At 28.8% G+C, this 21,640-nt stretch overlaps 5 protein-coding genes across 6 annotated transcripts; 3 read left to right on the forward strand and 2 right to left on the reverse strand.

Annotated features, from left to right (window-relative positions):
* Positions 1-2,039: 2,039 nt before the first annotated feature.
* On the forward strand, positions 2,040-2,807 carry LOC128952861 (uncharacterized). Its single transcript, XM_054298315.1, has one exon. The coding sequence runs from the start codon at positions 2,040-2,042 to the stop codon at positions 2,805-2,807; it is 768 nt and encodes a 255-aa protein (XP_054154290.1).
* Positions 2,808-3,635: 828 nt separating this feature from the next.
* Positions 3,636-6,842, reverse strand: LOC128951687 (trifunctional enzyme subunit alpha, mitochondrial-like). The gene is made up of 8 exons (XM_054296937.1): positions 6,800-6,842; positions 6,281-6,406; positions 5,728-6,188; positions 5,438-5,654; positions 4,284-5,369; positions 4,091-4,202; positions 3,924-4,014; positions 3,636-3,842 (listed from the first exon to the last, which is right to left on the reverse strand). Exons 1-8 carry the CDS (start codon positions 6,816-6,818, stop codon positions 3,636-3,638), a joined length of 2,319 nt encoding a protein of 772 aa, XP_054152912.1. The 5' UTR covers positions 6,819-6,842.
* An 8,088-nt stretch (positions 6,843-14,930) lies between these two features.
* LOC128951688 (trifunctional enzyme subunit alpha, mitochondrial-like) lies at positions 14,931-18,079 on the reverse strand. Of its 2 annotated transcripts, XM_054296939.1 has the most exons (8): positions 17,964-18,079; positions 17,701-17,850; positions 17,154-17,614; positions 16,863-17,088; positions 15,711-16,796; positions 15,529-15,640; positions 15,368-15,458; positions 14,931-15,296 (listed from the first exon to the last, which is right to left on the reverse strand). In XM_054296939.1, exons 2-8 carry the CDS (start codon positions 17,822-17,824, stop codon positions 15,090-15,092), a joined length of 2,307 nt encoding a protein of 768 aa, XP_054152914.1. In that variant the 5' UTR covers positions 17,825-17,850; positions 17,964-18,079; the 3' UTR covers positions 14,931-15,089. The 2 variants fall into 2 exon arrangements, with proteins under 2 accessions (XP_054152914.1, XP_054152913.1); XM_054296938.1 differs by lacking the exon at positions 17,964-18,079 and having other exon boundaries at positions 17,701-17,875.
* Positions 18,080-18,928: 849 nt separating this feature from the next.
* On the forward strand, positions 18,929-20,062 carry LOC128951695 (E3 ubiquitin-protein ligase rnf146-like). The gene is made up of 3 exons (XM_054296949.1): positions 18,929-19,239; positions 19,303-19,490; positions 19,566-20,062. The coding sequence occupies exons 1-3, from the start codon at positions 19,084-19,086 to the stop codon at positions 19,921-19,923; spliced, it is 702 nt and encodes a 233-aa protein (XP_054152924.1). The 5' UTR covers positions 18,929-19,083; the 3' UTR covers positions 19,924-20,062.
* A 544-nt stretch (positions 20,063-20,606) lies between these two features.
* On the forward strand, positions 20,607-21,428 carry LOC128952864 (uncharacterized). Its single transcript, XM_054298319.1, has 4 exons — positions 20,607-20,643; positions 20,732-20,761; positions 20,838-21,053; positions 21,140-21,428. The coding sequence occupies exons 1-4, from the start codon at positions 20,607-20,609 to the stop codon at positions 21,421-21,423; spliced, it is 567 nt and encodes a 188-aa protein (XP_054154294.1). The 3' UTR covers positions 21,424-21,428.
* Positions 21,429-21,640: the final 212 nt, after the last annotated feature.

A 21,640-nucleotide genomic window follows, 5' to 3' on the forward strand; every position in this document is an offset into this window, starting at 1 on the left:
TTTATGCAACATGTGTTCAATTTTTAAAAATCAATTTATTGTTATTTAAAAACTAATAAATTTATATAAAATTTAAAATAATATTGTTTTTTATAATAACCTTTTTATAATTTAAATTTTGGATACAATTGAAATAATTATTTTGATCACATTTTTGGTAATAATTTTTTTGTTTGTACCGTATATTTTGTACATCAGTTCTGGTATAGTTGTGACTGTCATTAATGTTAAACATTTTAATTAAATTTCTATTAAAATTTCATTAGGGTTTTGTTAGTCAGGAAAATTGAAAAAAACAATTTATTTTTATTGAATTAATATTTAAAATTATTTTTAACTATCATAATGAACACATTGATAGTTCAGGTATTTTTATAATATACTGTATTTGCTAATTATTTTATTTTGTTAATATAAATAAATCCATTGAATTTCCATTGAAACATTTATTGTATTTATACTGTATATATTGATTTGTTTATTCAACTTTTCAGAATTTTCAATTAATTATTTTATTTAAGAATTATACATTTTTTATTTTAAAAAATTATTTTGCCAATTATTGCATGCAATAAGTGTAACCAATTTGCTACAGTATATGCTATAAATTAAATATGCATGTATTAATTTGGAAAAATTGTTTAAAATATATTTTTTTTAACTATTTATAATATAAAGTTTTTTTTTGAAAACTAATTATTATCAACATAAATATTATGGATGTCAATCAGTTAATGATTATTACATTTATTATTGTTATATTTATATTTATTATAAGTATATGTGCTAAAAATTGTAGTAATTGTTATGGAAACCCGGATAACACCAATAATAATAATAATGACTTTTCTACAACAAGTGGCGATACATTTGGTGTGACAGACAATAATTATTGGATGTCAACTGATAGCAACGTTATTATAATAACATCTGATACGAGTGGCACCGACAGTGGGGGCACCGACAGTGGGGGCACCGACAGTGTGGGCGGTTGTGATAGCGGAGGTGGAGGTGACTGTGATTGATGCGACAATTTAATTACCATTAAAACATAGTGTATTTTATGGTATATATTCTAAAAAATTACCCCAATGTATTTTACGCCAATTTTTACACTTTTTTTTATCCAAAAGAGATCAAAAATACACACAAAAAATTAAAAAAGTGTTAAACCTTACACTTTTAGTTTTGGGTAAACATTCAATTAAAAAGTGTTTAATCATTTCATTCTTTAGTTTTAAAAACGGTTTAAATAATAATAATAATTATTATAGATCTGAACGAAAAATATAATCAATTTTTATTTAGAAAAAAATATAATTTTTTCTTATTTGTATTATAATTTCTAATAGTATTCTGTAATAATAATAATAATAATAATAGTGATAATTGATGTAATAATTTGGTTGCATAAATTTCCCAGAATATCTTACAATATTTTAGATTAAAAATGTTTATATATTTTTTTAATAAACAATATATTACTAATTGTTTTATCAATAACTGATTAGTGGCACATACAAAAAAATATTGTTATCATATTTAACAAATAATAATATTAATAATCTGGTTTTCTTATTTTTTTATTATTGTCATTTTTCTACACAAAAAACAAAGGTGAATTAAAAATTATCAATTAAGTATCGTATAAACAATAAACATGATAACATTAAAGCAATAGTTAGAAAAAAATATTATTTTTATGATTATTTACTTACATAATGCTGTGCATTATTTAATATACAGTATTCTATATATATAGTTTAAAGTAACAATTTAATTAATTAAAAATTAAATCATAGTTTATAAATGTAAAATGACAGTCAAGTAATTTCAATCAAATGGATAGCTTTTCCATTACTACCATAATATTTGCGTTTGGGGTCATTGTTGTCTGTTTATTGTGTTCATTATATTTATGTTGTGTCCGATACGGTTTATGGCCCATAAAATCTAACAAAACTAAACGAAACAAATATTACAATAAAAATAATCCTAAATCGACAACAAATGGTGATCACAAACATCATAATTATTTGATGTCGGAATATGTGGACGGATGTGATACCCGACAAAACACTAGTCAAATCACTGATCATAATACCGATCAAAACACCCGTCAAAGTATTCGACAAAATACTAGTCAACCTACCGGTTATACCACCCGTCAAAATACCCGACAAAACACTGGTCAACCCACCGGTTATACCACCCGTCAAAATACCCGACAAAACACTGGTCAACCCACCGGTTATATCACCCGTCAAAATACTCGACAAAACAATAGGTTAAAACACAACTATAATAATCAGAATTTAACGAAAAGTAATAATACATTTGATTCATCACATGATAATTATTGGATTTTAAATGCTAACAATAATAGTAAGACCACTACTGACACACCAGCTATGAATAGTGGCGGAGATGACTGTCATAAAGGCTATAGTAGTGGGGGTAATCACAGTAGCAGTGGATGTGATAGTGGTTGGGGTAACCATAGTAGCAGTGGAGGCGGATATAGTGGTGGTGGGGGTGGCTATAGTAGCGGTGGATGTGATAGTGGTGGGGGTAACCACAGTAGCAGTGGAGGCGGATATAGTGGTGGTGGTGGTGGCTATAGTAGCGGTGGATGTGATAGTGGTGGGGGTAACCACAGTAGCAGTGGAGGCGGATATAGTGGTGGTGGAGGCGGATATAGTGGTGGTGGAGGCGGATATAGTGGTGGTGGCTATAGTAGCGGTGGATGTGATAGTGGCGGATGTGATAGTGGGGGTGGATGTGATAGTGGGGGTGGATGTGATTAATGCAATCATTCAAGTATTTTATGTTAACAAAATATTAACTCAGGGAGGGGTCATTTATAACCCATATTAATATTAAAATTTATTATCTTAAACAAGTTTAGTCAATGTTATTAGAGTATTGTATATTGTAAATGTTTGTCAGTATTTTTTGATGCACTTTTTTTGTTAATGTTAATTTTATTATCAATGTCAATTCATAAATATAAAAATTAATATTGTAATTATCAAGTACAGTAATATAACAATAAGAAATAAATATTATATAAATATCAATTAGTTTTTATTAGTTTATAGAGTTCCTCAAAAATCAATTTCCCTAATAATATCTTATACATAATAATTATATTTAAACAATTTTTAATCATATTTAATATTTAAAGTAGTTTTAAATTGTTTTTGTCGTAAAGATAACTATAAAAACTTTTTTAAGTGATGTTTTTACAATTAATGATTGTTATTAGTTATTATATATAACAACTACTCTAATTATCGTTATTGTAGATATGAGAAATTATTTAAATTATAATAATATTAAAAGTTTTTAAAATAAATGTTTACTATTATTTTTTCTCTGATATCTATTTATTGTATTTTGTATTGTTTAATAAAATAATATTTATTGATTTTTATTAATTACATATCAACAAAAAAATATATATAGTATAAGTATTTTCAGTTTTATATTGATAAACCAATTTTAACATTTTACTTTTAAATATAATATTATGTTTAATTTTAACAGTAAATTGCTAATTGTGTTAATCAAATTTATAGTTAATAATTATAATATTTTTGTATATATATTAATTCAAAAATAAAACTAATAAATCATTTATATATATGAAACTTCTTTGACGGATCAGTTGAGTGATCGATAAGCAGTTGGCACGGCTTGAATTGTGGTCCGTAGTCATCGGTAAACTTTTTGAGCCAATCAACTATTTTTCCGGCTCCGTATGTATCGGTATAACGGAAGGGTCCGCCCAGAAACGGGGGGAAACCTAAACCAAAAACGGCTCCGATATCTCCTTCAAGCTATTAATATAATTTTTAAAAATTAGTATAAATTAATTAATTAAAAAAAGTTATAAATATATTAAATAGGTATTTGATTACCGGATTATCGATTATGCCTTCCTGTAGACAGAGAACTGCTTCGTTGACAAATCTGACAACAATTCTCATCTGGTATTCCTCTTGAGTACATCTAATTCATAAAACCAAACAATAACTAATAACAACAACAAAATCGTTTTAAATATTAAAATTTAATTGTAATTAACTTGTGTTTCGGCGAAATGTAATATTTCTTTAATATTTCTAAAGCTTTTTTATTCATCTTTTTTTTCTTAACGCCCGGTGTGTACACATAGAATCCCTTTCCTACTTTTTGTCCTATAATTATAAATATATATATAGTATATAAATATATATAATTATATCTGTAATTAAAATTCAAATATAAAACTATAATACCTGTAAAACCCGAGGCAACCATTTCTCTTAATACTTCAATGTTTGAACCGGCAAATCGTTTGGCAAACACTTTCCACAGATCTTCGGCAACATATGCGGCCACATCTATACCAACTTCATCAACAAGAGTTGCCGCACCCACTGGAAAACCATAAGCACGAGTCAATAGATCCAATTGTTTAGGTGTGACGCCTTCCTGCATCAGTCTTATTACTTCACACATGACGGGTGCCAAACATCTTGTTGAGTAAAATCCTGGTCCATCTTTGACAACAATTGCAACCTTTCCCTGTTTAAGCCCAACAGCTACGGCTGCAGCCGACGCCTCTTTGGATGTCTTATCGGTGATAATAATCTCAAGTAATTGCATTCTATGGACGGGAGAGAAGTAATGCATTCCAATGACATTTTCGGGTCGTTTGCTAATCGCAGCAATTTTACCGATTGGTATAACTATTGTATTGATGGCAAAAATACAATCATCGCGTATGTATTGTTCAACTTCTTGTAGTACTTTCTGTTTTATTTTCAGATCTTCAAAAACGGCTTCAATTACGAGATCAACATTTTCAAAGTTTTTATAGTCTAATGTTGTCATTAGATTAGACATATAGACGTCACGTTCATTCGCCGTCAGTCTCTTTTTCTTCACTTTTGTGTTCAAACCACTCTTAATCTGATTCTCTCCTCGACTTAATCCCGTAATTGAAATGTCTTTCAAAATAGTTTGATAATCTTTAACAATAGATACCAGTGCTATACCGGCCCCTATCAAACCAGCTCCTAATATGGCCACTGTTTTCGGCTCTTTAGCAGGTTTTCCAAATTTATTTTTCTTGCAAAGTGTCTGTCCGTGAAATAAACCGAAAAATGCTTTCGAGTGTGTCGTTTGACTTAGTTCTCCGATACCTTTAATTTCAGCTTCAGTTCCATAGGGTTGACCTTTTTCTAGACCAGTCTTAACCACTTCTAATATCTTCAGTGGCGCTGGATATAAACCATTAGTCAGTTTCATGACCCGACCTCTGGCCTTATCAAAAATTTTGTTACGAATAAATTTTATGCCAATTGCTTTACGAAGTATTCCTGTAAATCACAATTAAAAATACTATTTAAACAAATTTATTCAAAAATATATACAATTATTACAATACTTTCATTCAGCGGTCGTTTTCTATTAATCTTAAGTTTACCGCTGGCTAATTGTTTCGCTGTTTCGATGGCCACTTCTTCCAAGTACTCTAACGTTTTCACTTCAAGACCCGAACTTAATGGCATAACAAGTTGGTCAACGAGACCTAATTTGTAGGCGTTGTCTGCTTTAACCATTTTACCCGTTAACATCATACTAAGTGATTCGGTAAGATTGATCTATCGGTAAATGTCGGGATCAACTATTAATAAATTATTATGAAATTATTACTATTATTATGAAATTATATACCAATTGTGGCAAACGTTGAGTACCGCCAGTGCCGGGTATTATACCTAACATTACTTCAGGTAATCCGAAATTTGTTTTCTTGTCGTTGACAGCAATTCTGTATTGTATTGCGAGAACCAATTCAAGACCACCGCCAAGACATGTACCCATAATCGCCGCTACTATTGGTTTCGGACTATTTGCCAGATCGTTGAGAAATCGATTTTCATTTCTTGACAGTTCCTCAAACTCTTGAGCAGATTTGCAATTTTCCAACATTTTTATGTCAGCACCGGCTAAGAAACAGTCCGTCTTTGCAGATATAATGACAATGCCGTCAACACTGGACGCCATTGCCTCATATAAAGTGGATTCAATGTTGTCTATCATTTCTTGCGACAGACTGTTGACCCGTGCATTCGGTGAGTCAATCTTGACAACACCTATTCCGTCCTTTATCTCGTATTTCACGTGTTTGCGATCTGACAACACGTATCAATAAAAAATATAATAAAATGGTTGTAAAAAATATCAATCAGTAAGTCATCTGCGGATATACTGTATGGATACATACGACTAGTGGATATCGATTGAACGTTTGACCAGCGATTGTAGTCGAGAAAGTTGTTGACCAACAGTGAACTATTGGCCGACGTTTGCGATAACAAACCCAGACTCGTGTAAAGCAATGGGTTTTCTTCTATAAAGTTTTTTTTATACATATATTTATAATTATATACAATTATATACTCAGAATCTATAAACAAAAACTTTTTTGCCAAACCACCCAAATTTTACTTAATTCTAAAGCCCACTTATCCACCCCTCAATTTTTTATTTTTCAAAAATATATATATAATAATAATTTTTAATGTAGTTTTTTAAACTCCTGGTTACAAATTTCAAAGTATGACTTACCGTTTTCAATATATTTTATTCTAGAAAATTAAAACTAAATACTTTAATATTTAATATCTTATCAAATCAGAATACCTATTAAAATATAATTTTTTTTAAATACTGATATCTGAATCGGTTGTATAAAAATAATTTTTTTTTTGAGTATATATACTGCTTTACAAATGACACTAACCGGACAGTTTTGAAGACATTTGTTGTTTTATAATAAATCTTTTTTTTGTTGATAAAAATGTTGACATTAAGTGTCACAACAAATCAATAAACTTTTTTATTTGTTGTCTTTTATAACTATTTTATATTTTTACTTGAAAATTTATAATATAATTTAATGCAATTTATAATTATTAATAATAATTTGAGTATCAAATATAACTTTCGATTTACACAAATAACAAGTATTTTAAATATGTATAAAAAATCATTTATTGCAAACAATATTGTTTAGTAAAATAAAATATAAGGAAAAATTTAAGTGTTTTAGATTGAATGAATCAAAAATAAATAATAATATTTAAATTTTAAAAATCAAATGATAATAGTATTACTAGTATTACTATAAGTTTTATTTAAAAGAGTGCAAATCCCAGTATAATTAATAATAGATACGATTCTAACTATTAATGGATTTTTAATTTTGAAAGTAGGGAAACAAGTAAACCTTCCCTTTAAATTGCATAAAATTCCACAATATTATCATAATATAGTAAAAAAAAATAAATAAAAATAATAAAAATAATAAATAGTTTTATACATAAAAATTGTTATAATAATAATTTGTTGTTTTTTACTCAACTCTTTGCAGAGAAAAAGATTTCGACATTTTTAATAAAAATCCAAAACCGATAAATAATAATAATGTTAAAAAATTGTCGGATAATTTTATAGATTATATTTACACTCTTTTACTATTTTCATTACTAACTATTATGATAATAGTTTGTTTACTTTTTATGTATTAAAAAATAGCTATAGTATTGAAATTATTTAAATAGTTTATACTATAAGTTATTTTTTAAAGTTTTTTTTGTGAAAATATTGTAAATATGTAATATAAACTTATTTGTATTTAAATTAATTAAAAAATTTTATAATGCACAACAATTTGTATCGATGGTCCACAATCATCGGTAAACTTCTTAAGCGAACCAACTATTTTTCCGGCTCCATATTTATCGTCATAACGGAAGGGGACGCCCAGAAACGGGGGGAAACCCAAACAAAAAAAAGGCTTCAATATTTCCTTCAAACTATGAATATAATTAAAAAATTATTGTAAATTAATTAATAAATGTGTGGTAGAAATATATTAAACTAGCATTTTTTGTCCGTGGCTCAATGGCGTAGTGAGCTAAGACGTCGGCTGTTTGCACTTGTTGCCTGAGAAACAACATAGAGGTACGACGTCCGGGGATCGATTCCCTGGTGAGCCACTGTTGTTTATTGCCATTTCAAATATTAAGTAACAGCTAGTTTGGGTACAAAGAATCGTCCCCTTACCAAGCTGACTTACTGTTTGTAGGTACTCCTCTAACTATGCTTATGAGTGCTATACGCATGCTATGGGTAATAATACAAAAAAAGGGGACAGGGTCTCCAAAAAGTGTACCATACATACTATGTGACGTGCACTATAAATCCTGATCCTTTTTTTTTTTTTTTTTTTAAACTAGCATTTGATTACCGGATTATCGATTATACCTTTCTGTAGACAGAGAACAGCTTCGTTGACAAATCTGACAACAATTCTCATCTGGTGTTCCTCTTGAGTACATCTAATTTATTTTTAAAAATATATTTGTAATAAGATTTTTTAAATATTATAATTTAATTGCAATTAACTTGTGTTTCGGAAAATTGTAATATTTAAATAAATAAATATTTCTAAAGCTTTTTGATTTATTTTTTTTCTTAACCTCCGGTGTTTAACACATAGAATCTCTTTTCATACTTTTTTATCTTTAATTATAAAAAATATATACTATATTTATAATTGAAATCAACACATGTTTGAGCCGATAAATTGTTTGGCAAAACACTTTCCACAGATCTTCGGCAATATATGCGATCACATCGATACTAACTTCATTGACACACCCACTAGAAACCCATAAACACGAGTTAATGTATCCAATTGTTTAGGAAACACATCTTCTGGTGTCTGTCTTATTAATTGAAACATTTGATATTCAGAAAGGAGTCAAACATATTGTTGAGTAAAATCCTGGTTCATCTTTGATAACAATTCAAACCTTTCCTTGTCTAAGATCAACAGCCTGTTTCTCTTCACTTTTGTGTCCAAATCACTCTTAATCTGATCCTATCCTCTAATGTAAATACTATCTGACAACATAACGCACGAGCGATGGACGTGTCAACAAAAAATAAAATGTTTGTCAAAACTAACAACAATTAGTAGGTCATCGACATATATGTCATACGACTTATCGGGATAACGATTGAACGTTTGACCAGCGATTGTAGTCGAGAAAGTTGTTGATCAACAGTGAGTTATTGGCCGACTTTTGCGATAACAAACCCAGACTTAAAGCAATGGGTTTTCATCTATTTTTTTAAAACACATACAGTATATATAATTCAAAGACAATAAAAAAAACTTTCACTTATTTAATTGAAACTTTTTAACATTAATATTATATATGATTTTAATGTAATTTGATTAAAAATTTTAAAATATTCGACTTTCGAGTATTAAAACTAAATGACTTTTTGATAATAATGTTAGAAGCAATTCAATAATTTATTTTTGTTGTCTCTTATAATTGCAATTATATTATAATCTACTTATAACGGTATATATCATACAATATAATAACTATTTATTACTATTACTTGAAAGTCTATACAATAACTGAATGCAATTTATAATTAGTAATAATAATTTGATTAACAAAGATTACCTTTGATTTACACAAATGACAAATATTTTTAAATACAATGTATCAGTTTTTTTTCATTTATTGTAACTAATATTATTTAGTAATATAAAATATAAGGAAAATGTTTAGTTTTATTTATTTATAGATTTCTAGTATTTAATATTTTAGAATTAATGAATAAATAATAAATAATTATTATTTATTTAGATTTTTATAATCAAATATAACAGTATTACTACTGTATATATAAATTTAAAAAACCAAAAGTTTTATTTATATGAACGCAAAAAATAGCAGAATAATTAATAATAGATTTGATTTCGATAGGAATACAAGTAAACTTTCCCTATAAATTTCCATAATATCATCATTATATAATCACAAATAAATAAATATTAAAAAATTATTAAATTATTTTATACCAGGGTTAAGCAAGGTTTTGGATTTTAGGGGGTGGGTCTAGTAGGGATCAAAATACAAAAATCTCGAAAAATATTGGACAAGGGGTATAGGGCGCGATGTAGACTTCATAAAAGACACCATCCTCCTTAGAAAACTCCCTAAAAATTTCTTAAATTCCCGAATATTCCCATATAAATTCCCAGGAAAATAGGTAAATATAGACAATAAATTATATTATTTTTCAAAATTTTAGGAGGCCATTTCTCCTTGTTTTTAAGCATCAATTTGGTCAAAAAATATTAAGGTTATTCCCAAAATTTCGATCTTAGGGGGGATACTTTGATTTGACCCCCTAACCTCTTACTTAACCCTGTTTTATACATATTAAATATAAAATATTACTACAATTTGTTTACAATAATCTGCAAAAAAAATCTGTGGGAGGTTTTCCCTACCATTACTCTATAATAATATATTGTGCTAATAATAAACAATATTATTATCTGTTGTGATTTAAATTATTATGACATTAGAATATTATAGACAAACAAGTTTTTATTTTATTAATTGTATTTTATTTTTTTTTAATTTTGATAATATAAATTTACAAATAAAATTCAATACTAATGCATTAGTTAATAAATAACACTTTTTTATCATTTAATATATTAAATAAAGTTTATTAAGCTGATAAAATTTATTAGTTTGTTGTTTTATATTGAGAAACTTTTTTTTATCCAACTTTAATAATTATAACAACATTGCAATTCAATTGTGAAATACTTGAGATATTAACAAAATAATTGACAAAAGATTTTTTTAAATTAATTTTTGCTAAAAAACCAAAGAATACTATTATGTAATAAAATCTTAGATTACAAAACAATACAATAAATTGTTTGTCATTTTCAAACTCAATGCAAAAATGAATAAGAAATTCTGAAAATTTTAAAAAAGTTGTCTTTTGTAATACAATTCTTCAATTCAATAGACATGTGCTGTAATAATGTTGTTATATAGTAGTAAAAGTATAGTACAGTATATACAGTAGATTAATAGTACTTATTATTTATATAACTAGAATACAGCATTAAATAAATATAATAATAGAAATTAAATATATTTAAATATTTTCAAACTATCGAAATATTTTTTATTTGGTTTTTTCTCAAATGTATGTCATAAAAGTTTAAATTGCTTTTATATTTACATTTTTATTATTTCATTTTTTACCTGTATATGTATATCTAAACATCAAACCAATAATACCAATGAAAACAATTTATATAACTGGTATAAACAATTAATTATATATATTAATTATAATAATAATAATGCTTTTTTTAATATGACTAAAAGTATATTAATTCTCAAATATTTAAATGTATAATAATTATTGTCATATATTTTTATAACATATTTATATTAAGCATTAAAGTGCATACTTGTGTTTTAATTCATAAATTTAATAATTCATATATTTAGATTAGCAAACATCTAATATTATTAACGTTACTAATTATTTGAAAACATTAAAATCATATGATTCAATAATTATTAAAAATATTTTTTATTTAAATATTTTCTATTAAGATATTAAGATATAAAATAAATAAAATATTACTTAAGTATTGCAAAACTTTGTGTAAAAATGTGCGCTAATTATGTTTCTAAACAATTGCGGTTTGGTTTGCTTTACGAAAATCTTATACCATAAATATATCAAAAAGTTTAACATAATAATACACTTATAAAAATCAATTTTTAGTTGAAACGTATTTTTAAATTTTTTAATATTCTAGTAAAAACTAAAAATATAATTTTTCAATTTTAATAATATATATTTTATATAGTAGTATAATATTAACAATATTTGTGTAAACTGTTTGCTAATAATTCTAAATCTCGATTTTCGGTTCGGTTCTAAAATATTCATTTGGTTTTGAACTCTAACACCAAGTTTTTCGTCTGAAACATGTCTTGTTTGCATTCAATCCTCAAACACTACAATAGTTTATATCATTTGAAAGCAAATATTTCTAAGAATTATTTACAGAATATTCTGTAATCGATTGAATACTTATTTTATTTAGTAGACATGTGCAGTGATTATTGTTTATATACCGAATAACTTCATTATTTATTTGGAAAATATCTGATTTCGTTTCATTTTTAGATCAAATATATATACATATAAATAAAATGTTTATTAAAAATATTATCAATTTAGTTAATTATATAGAATTGCTAAGTGTTTGGACAAACTTTCTATATTTAAAATATTATATAAAATTATTAGTCTGAAATTGAAAAAATAATTTTTATACAAATTATCAAATTAATTGAATGAAATTTATTGAATGAAATAGATAAAAATCAATATCCAAATGGATATTCCAATATTATACATAGGATTAATAGGAATGATAGTTATAATTGCAATTATAATCTGTCAATTGTGTTCAACTAATAAAGAGTATAATAACAGTCAAAATCCAAATGTTTCGACAATTGACTATTCAAAGGATCATTTAGTTTATATGCCTACGTTTGGTAAGTATAGTATATAATGACATATTTAAAATAATACTATATATAACTAAATTTATTGTTATTGAATAGAGCCGATTATGGGCGTCGATTGTATCGGAAGTAGCGATGGAGGTGCCGGTGGTGGTGGTGCTGGTGGTAGTGGGGGTGATGATGGTGGTGATGGAGGCGGTGATTGCGGTGGCGGAGACTTTGGCGGATTTGATTGCGGGGCATTTGCTATCTAATTGATTGATTGGTCAAAACAATTTGTTTTGTCAACTAAATGATCATGGTAATATATTTTTAAAATTATTATGTTGTTGTTGTTTATTTTTAATTATTATTTTTTATTAATATAATTAATATTATTTCATATTCATATAAAGGTCACCCATAAAAAAATAATAATTAAAAACCAATGACTAAACAGTTAACAAACAGATTAAGTCATTTAATAATTTTTGCTAACAATCTCTTAATTATCCGATAATTTGTCGTTAAAAAACAATAACAATATAACGATCTATTAATCTATTAATCTAGAGTTAATATAAATACCATATGTATAGTAATACCTATCAAATTATTTAAATTTTTGTTAAATTTTTTGTACACTACAATAATTATTAAATACAGTATTATCGTTACATTACAGCCAATCGTAATGATGACATAAAAAATTATTTTTTTTATTGATATATTGTATTAATATTACAATATTAATGTCCATATAAAATTTGAATGTTATGTCCAAATTAACTAATTTGAAATAATTATTAGTAATTTATATTAAATAATTTATTATATAAATTATATAGATATATAATACTCAATGTGTGCGTGTGTGATATAATTGCTAATATTGTATTACAGTTATGGCCAAAATTATATAAAAATGAATATTTTCGGTTTTAATTTACAATTAAAATTTTTAATTAATTTTTAAATTATTAAATAAATAAATAAAACAAATTTAATTTTAAAAAAATATTTATTAATCATTAAATTAAAAAAAATACAAAAAAATAAATAATTAAATAAAATTAGACATTTTTATAGAGTCCCGAAATTAATTGACAATTTCCGGTCAATAATGAGTAGACCCTCCACGGGCGAGGATAGTCTCCGCCATCCTTCGGGGCATTGACTCGATTAGGCTCTACCCGATTTAGCTTCCTTCAGCTGAGGTACGGTCGCGAACTGTCGGCCATTTGCGTATGCGGATAGGTTCTCGATACGACTCGCCCAGTCCATCACGACCACCTCATTGGCTTCAAACCAGCTGACCGTGCTGTACGATGTGGATGGGAGCACGGTCCTGCTGAAAAATCCACTCTCCTTCGGTGATGAGTGGAGCGTTAGGTTAGAGGCCAATATGTCTTGATAGACATCGGAATTGGAGCGGCGCGGAAGGAAAGCGATTGGAGTCTTCCCAAGCCATCCAAATCCGGCCCAAACCATAACTGACCCGCCACCCAAAGCTCTCCTGGAGAGGACAGCAGGTTCGGTACGGAGGTCATGCCAGTAACGGTGTATTCCGTCAGGGCCGTCAAGGTTAAACTTTTTCTCGTCCGAAAAAACAACCTGACGCCACTGAGCGGCCCACGTTACCCTCTCCAGCGCAAACCTCAAGCTGCCTTATGGAGGTTGGTTAGCGGGGGTTTGCTGACCAGCTTCACCCATCCAGCCTTGGGCTCCTGATGCAGCACCCGGCGAACTGTTTGCAGTTTATAAGGGTGGAGGTGAATGGAGAGATGGCTTGGTTGGCGGCCCGAAAAATTAGTGAAGGCCGTCCAGACCGTATCTTCAGCCCATATTCTTCTGGGTTTCGAAGAAATCGGTTGATTGTGGCCTTACTTCTCTTCGGGATCAAGCTGACCCCGATCATTTGGCCAGTCCAGTCGGGGTAGCCTCTTCAGAAGTTTGATTTGGGCCCTCTCTTCGCTGGTAATATTGAGGTTTTATTGTTGGTCACTGAATGGCGTCAACACGTGTTTGTTTGAATGAAAAACCAGTGAATTAAACTGTTTTTCAATCAAACAAAATTGTGTTTTGGCTGTTCAGTGACCAAAATTAATATCAGTTATCTTTATAAGAGGATTATAATAACCTCTTATTGCAATAACTGACACACCAGCGAAGAGACCCAAATCTGATTTCTAGGCATATCCCTACTGGCCATCATCTAGCCATCACCCACTACAACAACCCCACAATTAACCATATTTATTGGTCATTTTTACCGGGCGCTATAATTTTGGCCGTAACTGTATGTATGTGATAAATTACTCAATTTAGCAAAATATAATTTTATAAATATTTATTTACTATTAATATAATAATACTCTTAATATTATATTGCCAATTTATGTTAATCAAATTTATAGTCAATAATTATTTTAATAAAAAATATTTTTTTTATTTATAGAAATAACATTATTATTATCAAATATAATGTATTATATGAAAAAATTTAATAAAACTCGCTAAAAATATATCATTTATTTTTTTATAATGCACCGCAATTTGCATTACTTATTTATCATCATTTACCGTAAATGATATTTAATATTAATAGCTTTAACTAATTTTTATAAAAACAATGATAAAACTGATCAATCAGTTGAAAACTCATTTGGATATATGAAACTTCTTTGACGGATCATTTGCGTGATCGATAAGCAGTTGGCACGGCTTGAATTGTGGTCCGTAGTCATCGGTAAACTTTTTGAGCCAATCAACTATTTTTCCGGCTCCGTGTGTATCGGCATAACGGAAGGGTCCGCCCAGAAACGGGGGAAAGCCTAAACCAAAAACGGCTCCGATGTCTCCTTCAAGCTATAATTAAAAAATTAGTGTAAATTAGTGAATAAATAGATTAGATATATATTAAATAAGTATTTAATTACCGGATTATCGAGTATGCCTTCCTGTAGACAGAGAACGGCTTCGTTGACAAACCTGACGCCAAGTCTCATCTGGTGTTCCTCTTGAGTACATCTAATCCAAAGTTAAATATATATTAATTATTAATAAGAATTGTTGTTTTTGAGTATTAAAATTTAATTACTTGTGTTTCGGCGGAATGTGATATTTCTTTAATATATCTAAAGCTTTGTCATTCAATTCCCTTTTTTTGACGCCCGGAGTGTAGATATAGAATCCCTTTCCACCTTTTCGTCCTATATTTTAAAAAACATATTAATATGAAATTAAAATTTGTAAATAAAATCACTTATGAGCAGACAATACCTGTGAAACCCGATGCAACCATTTCTCTAAGTACTTCAATGTTTGCACCGGCAAAACGTTCAGCAAACACTTTGCCCAGATCTTCGGCAACATGTGCGGCCACATCGATACCAACCTCATCGACAAGAGTTGCCGCACCCACTGGAAAACCATAAGCACGAGTTAGTGCATCCAATTCTTTAGGAGTTACGCCTTCCTGCATAAGTCTCATCACTTCAGACATGACGGGTGCCAAACATCTTGTTGTGTAAAATCCGGGCCCATCTTTGACAACAATCACAACCTTTCCTTGTTTGAGACCAACAGCTACGGCTGCAGCCGAAGCCTCTTTGGATGTCTTATCGGTTGTTATGATTTCAAGTAATTGCATTTTATCGACGGGTGAAAAGTAATGCATTCCAATAAAATTTTCGGGTCGTTTGCTGGCTTCAGCTATTTTACCGATCGGTAGAGCCGATGTATTGGAGGCAAAAATACAATCGTCGCGTATGTGTTGTTCGACTTCTTGCACTACTTTGTGTTTTATTTTCAGATCTTCAAAAACAGCTTCAATTACGAGATCAACATTTTTAAAGTTTTTATAGTCTAATGTTGTCAATAGATTAGACATATAGACGTCACGTTCATTCGCCGTCAGTCTCTTCCTCTTCACTTTTGTGTCAAAACCACCCCTAATCTGCCCCTCTCCTCGAGCTAATCCAGAAGTTGAAACGTCCTTCAAAATAGTTTGATAACCCTTATCAATGGATACCTGTGCGATACCCGCTCCCATCAAACCAGCTCCTAATACGGCCACTGTTTTCGGTTCTTTGGTTGGTTTTCCAAACTTATTTTTCTTGCAAAGTGTTTGTCCGTGAAATAAACCAATCAATGCTTTTGAGTGTGTCGTTTGACTCAGTTCTCCAAAACCTTTAATCTCGGCTTCAGTTCCATGAGGTTGACCTTTTTCTAGACCAGTCTTAGCCACTTCTAATATCTTAAGTGGTGCTGGATATAAACCATTAGTTAGTTTCATGACTTGTCCTCTGGCCTTATCAAAAATCTTGTCGCGAATAAATTGGATACCAATGGCTGCACGTAGTACTCCTGTAATCACAATTTAAAATACTATTTAAACAAATTTATTCAAAAATATTTACAATTATTACATACTTTCACTCAGCGGTCGCTTTCTATTAATCTTAAGTTTACCGCTGGCTAATTGTTTCGCAGTTTCGATGGCCACTTCCTCCAAGTACTCTAACGTTCGCACTTCGGGCGGCTTAAGACCCGGACCTAATGGTGAAACAAGTTGATCAACTAGACCTAATTTGCGGGCTTTGTCCGCTTTAACCATTTTGCCCGTTAACATCATACTGAGTGATTCGGGGACATTAATCTATCGATAAATATCGAGATTAACTCTCAATAAATCATTTAACTCATTATTATCAGATTATATACCAATTGTGGCAAACGTTGAGTACCGCCACCGCCGGGCAATAAGCCTAACATTACTTCAGGTAATCCGAGACTTGTTTTCTTATTTTTGACAGCTATCCTGTATTGTGCTGCGAGTGCCACTTCCAGACCACCGCCAAGACATGAACCCATAATCGCCGCCACTATTGGTTTCGGACTTTTGGCGAGTCTATCGAGAAACACGTGTCCACCTCTGGACAACTCCTCGATCTCTTGAGCAGATTTGCACTTCTCCAACATTGTTATGTCGGCTCCGGCTATAAAACAGTCAGGTTTTCCCGATATGAGGACAACACCGACTGCGCTTGAGGTCGAAATCTCATTGAAGACGGCTTCGGCGTCGCTCATCACTTCCCGCGACAGACTGTTGACCCGTGCATTGGGTGAATCAAACTTGACAACAGCTATGCCATCCTTGATCTCATAGTTAACGTGAGTACGACCTGACAACATAACGCACGTGCGACACGTGTCAGCAAATGATTGTCTAAACAAACAATCTATAGGTTATCGGCGATTATAGACTTACGGCCAGTGGACAGACATCGCATGTGAGACCATTGAGACCTATTGTGGCCGATAAAGTTGTTGCCGATAAACAGTGACCTCTTGGCCGACGTTTGCGATAACAAACCCAACAGTTTTGCAGACATTTGTTGTGATTTTTTTTATTGCAAACCTTTTTTTGAATGATTGAAATGTTGACAACAAATGTCACAATAAAATCAATAAAATTATTATTTTTTGTTTTTCTCATATAATATGATAAATATTAATATTAATAATAATTACCTGAAAATCTATACAATAATTGAATGCAATTTATAATTATAATAATTATTATTATTATTACTAATAAATAGACTTTTGATTTATATCACAACTAATAATAATATTAAATATAATCCAAACTTTGATTAAAACATTTATAATGTAAACAATTATTATTAATTTTAGACTTACTGTAAGTCTACATAAAACATAAGTTAATTAATTATATTTTAATAAAAAAATGTATGGAAATAAATATTGAAAACAATATTATTTTATTTTACTAAAATTAAATATAAGGAAAAACAATTTAATTTTCTAGTTTTTAATAATATAATGTATTAAATGATACCAACAAACAAAAAAAACTATAATAAATAATTTAATTTTGAAAATTAAATGATAAAACTGTATTACTATTAAACAGTGGTGTCATTCAAATGAGTGCATAAATCCCATACAAAATACAGTAGAAATATATAATAGACTCGACTGTAGTGTAGTTATAGACTATAATACAGTGTATTAGACAACTAATCGGCGAATAGTTTATTCATATTTATCACAGTTTTTATATTTTTTGGGTACAAATGAGTGCAAACATAAAGTTTTGACCGGCTTTTCAATACAGTATTAAATGCATTGAATTATTGATAAATATTGTTATACAGTATTAATAATTATCTATCAGTTTATACCCATACTATTTAATCAAATAGTTTTTTTTCCAAAAACATTTAATTATTAATTACAATTTTTAATTCAAATAATATTTAAAAATCATTATTTTCATTCAAATTATAATAATATTATTTACAATTAATTATAATTAATTTTTTTTGTTTGATTTCAAACTGTTTTTTTTATAACACAATAACTACAGTAAAATGTTTTGTAACGGTGTTTGTGAATGAATTGCTTATTAAAAAACAAATACATTTTAATATTAATAATAAATACTGAGATTTCATGCGATTGCGAAATGCATTGCATTTCATATATTAATAATTGAATTGAATTTCAAACAAATAAAAGACAATAATTTATATGAATTTATTTGTTTAATGAGTTAATCGATTGCATCAAATCCAACATCAAATCCAACATCACATCCAATAAAGTGTTTGACAGTCAGTGACAGATGTCTGTGACCAACAACTATCCGATGACTTGTTGTCCTATATGTATGTCACGGCCAGTGTTTGCCATTCGGCTGTCTTGTGACCACTTGTTCTGCTATTTATGTGTCAAAGGAGTTGTTACTAATGGCAACAATCGGTGTCCACTTTGCCGAAGAGTAAGTCTCTTTGATTAATAAGATGAAGACATTTATTTATTTTATAATATGACATCTCTTTAGGATATAGACAGGGATGACATAATACGACCGAACTTTGTTAGCGATGTCCGCAACAGTGACCGACCGTCCGATTTCTTTAGGTCTCATCAGTGGTTTTATGAGGGAAGACGAGGAACTGGTTATTGGGCTTACGATCACTTTAATGGCCAACTTCTGGAACAGGCGTACACCACTGCCGACAGAAAATTGTAGTGATTTTTTTGGTGACAATTATTAACTAATTATTTAATTTATTTGAATTGTTTTCATCTCCCGAAAAAAAGATGTGAAATAATGATCTCAGGAGTGGTTTATTGTGTAGACTTTGTCCGTCAAATTCAGTACCAAAAAGACAATATTTCACGCAAGAGAAGAATCAAAAGAGATCTATTGTCTAACATTGAGTCCACTGATGGCGTCAAAGGAATAGCTGGTGTTTCCAAGTATTTGATTCGTGAACTCTTCACTGACGACCAAAACTCTTCGACTACTTCGCAAACGACTGCCAATGCCGACACTTCTGGTCAACAAAGAAACCAAAACAATGAAGATTTAGATAACGAAGACACTGGCGAAAGGGTCTGCAAACGGATTAAAGTGGAGATCAAAGAAGAGCCGGCAGACTCTACCACTGATGACTAGATTTTGTTCATTAATTCATTATTTTTAGTAATATTCTAACATTTGTTATAATACAGTATTATTTTAATAATAAATATAATATATATATATATATAAACAAATGTACGGTAATGTTAATTCATAATTCAAATAAATAAGATTTGCGATAAATTAAAAATTATTTAACATTTATTTATTTAGTATGTTTTAAAAAATTTAAATAAATACTTTTTTAAATAAATTATACACTATTATACAGTATTTGACACTTCAAACATTGATAAATTGTGTTGTATAACAAATTATAAATAATACTAAAATAATATTTTATAAAATGCTGTAATGTTTTTGTTTGCCAATTTGTGTCTTATGCTTAACCTGTAGTACAGTATAATTCAACATTGGAGTGCAAATTAGCAATTTAGTACTTTCTATAATAAATAATTAATATAAATGTGTTTTTAACAAATAAATTATTTTTAAAACCTTATTAATTGTTTTTATTAGTACTAAACTTAGACGTACTCAACATATGATATGAATTGAGAATGAATTTTCCATATCAAAATGACATTGCTCAAATTAATTTATTTATAATCAATTTAGTACTAGTATATAAACTCAGCGAAAATTGGTTTTAAAAAAATAGTTATTTAAAAGTTAATACAGAATTTTATTTTAATATACTAATTACTAAAACTAAAATGTTTAAGATAACTGTTTTAGTCGTAATTTTATTTGGTAAATATAATTATGTTTTTAAATAATAATAATTATTATTATTTAATAATTTAAAAATATTTATATATATATATATTAATTTTATCAGGTGTATCTGATGCAGGAAATTTTGGATTATGTAACTATTTTATAAATTACAATTTTTATTTTTTATTTTATTTTATTTATAGTATTTTTTAAATATATATAAATAGTACCAAGTTTAGATCTATTGATCAAGGCACAATTTGTCGATTGTACCGGTGAGGATGCCGGTAATTTTACATTATGGGGCGAATATAACGGTGCCGTATCATTGGATGTGACTACTAGTCCCGGTTGGGCCAATCAAATCATATACTACCCGTCCAATGGTAAACGTGCATTGAGTTCAATGAAAAATTTAAAGCTAACCAACACTCCCGATGGAAGTATGTATCAAATATTTATTTATTTTTAAATATATAACTATCTGTGAAAATATATAATCAATTAAAATTAAAATATTTTCTCACAGCTTTGACTCATATTGAAGGCCTACGTATTGCTACTGACGGTCCACTTCAGGGCAAATACCTGTACGAGAGAGCCTACTTTGTGAAGCCTAATCTAACCATAACGACATCCCGAGTAACCGGTAAAACACTGGCCTCACTGCCCACACAAAAAGTACAATTGCTTATTGGGGATGATGTGGATATCGATGTATTGAAAACTGGTTCCTATGAAGCATACCGTTCCTCTGCTCATACAGTTTGTGAATCACCTAAAAATAAAGCCTGGCTTATGGCATGGTTTTAAACAACAAAATTGACAAAAAACTCATTTATTATATAATTTATTAATAATACAATAAAATATAAAGTTATTAATGTAAAACATTATTTAACTTAATTTCATTGTTATAAAGAAAATAAATGATGATATTTGATATAAAAATAATTATAAATAACAAAAAAAAAATTATATAAATTTATTGTTAAAAAAATTTATAATATTTTTGTTTTTAATTAAGTAA

The sequence above is a fragment of the Oppia nitens genome, unplaced genomic scaffold (assembly GCF_028296485.1).
Source record: "Oppia nitens isolate AA-2021 unplaced genomic scaffold, nextdenovo-longstitch-racon4-pilon3 scaffold1_pilon_pilon_pilon, whole genome shotgun sequence".
NCBI classification, from domain to species: Eukaryota; Metazoa; Arthropoda; class Arachnida; order Sarcoptiformes; family Oppiidae; genus Oppia; species Oppia nitens.

What these genes read in the sequence shown, in the direction of transcription:
- LOC128951687 (XM_054296937.1), bottom strand. An exon ending in TCAATCGATATCCACTAGTC is followed by an intron (nt 6,189 to 6,280) that starts GTATGTATCCAT and finishes ACGTGTTGTCAG; the next exon opens with ATCGCAAACACGTGAAATAC. An exon ending in GGTTGCCTCGGGTTTTACAG is followed by an intron (nt 4,203 to 4,283) that starts GTATTATAGTTT and finishes TTATAATTATAG; the next exon opens with GACAAAAAGTAGGAAAGGGA.
- LOC128951688 (XM_054296939.1), bottom strand. Translation starts at nt 17,824, where the DNA reads ATGTCTGCAAAACTGTTGGGTTTGTTATCGCAAACGTCGGCCAAGAGG. An exon ending in GGTTGCATCGGGTTTCACAG is followed by an intron (nt 15,641 to 15,710) that starts GTATTGTCTGCT and finishes TTTAAAATATAG; the next exon opens with GACGAAAAGGTGGAAAGGGA. An exon ending in AAGGCATACTCGATAATCCG is followed by an intron (nt 15,297 to 15,367) that starts GTAATTAAATAC and finishes TTTTAATTATAG; the next exon opens with CTTGAAGGAGACATCGGAGC.
- LOC128952861 (XM_054298315.1), top strand. Translation starts at nt 2,040, where the DNA reads ATGTCGGAATATGTGGACGGATGTGATACCCGACAAAACACTAGTCAA.
- LOC128952864 (XM_054298319.1), top strand. Translation starts at nt 20,607, where the DNA reads ATGTTTAAGATAACTGTTTTAGTCGTAATTTTATTTG. An exon ending in TTTAGTCGTAATTTTATTTG is followed by an intron (nt 20,644 to 20,731) that starts GTAAATATAATT and finishes TAATTTTATCAG; the next exon opens with GTGTATCTGATGCAGGAAAT. An exon ending in AACCAACACTCCCGATGGAA is followed by an intron (nt 21,054 to 21,139) that starts GTATGTATCAAA and finishes ATTTTCTCACAG; the next exon opens with CTTTGACTCATATTGAAGGC.
- LOC128951695 (XM_054296949.1), top strand. Translation starts at nt 19,084, where the DNA reads ATGTCTGTGACCAACAACTATCCGATGACTTGTTGTCCTATATGTATG. An exon ending in GGTGTCCACTTTGCCGAAGA is followed by an intron (nt 19,240 to 19,302) that starts GTAAGTCTCTTT and finishes ACATCTCTTTAG; the next exon opens with GATATAGACAGGGATGACAT. An exon ending in ACCACTGCCGACAGAAAATT is followed by an intron (nt 19,491 to 19,565) that starts GTAGTGATTTTT and finishes CCCGAAAAAAAG; the next exon opens with ATGTGAAATAATGATCTCAG.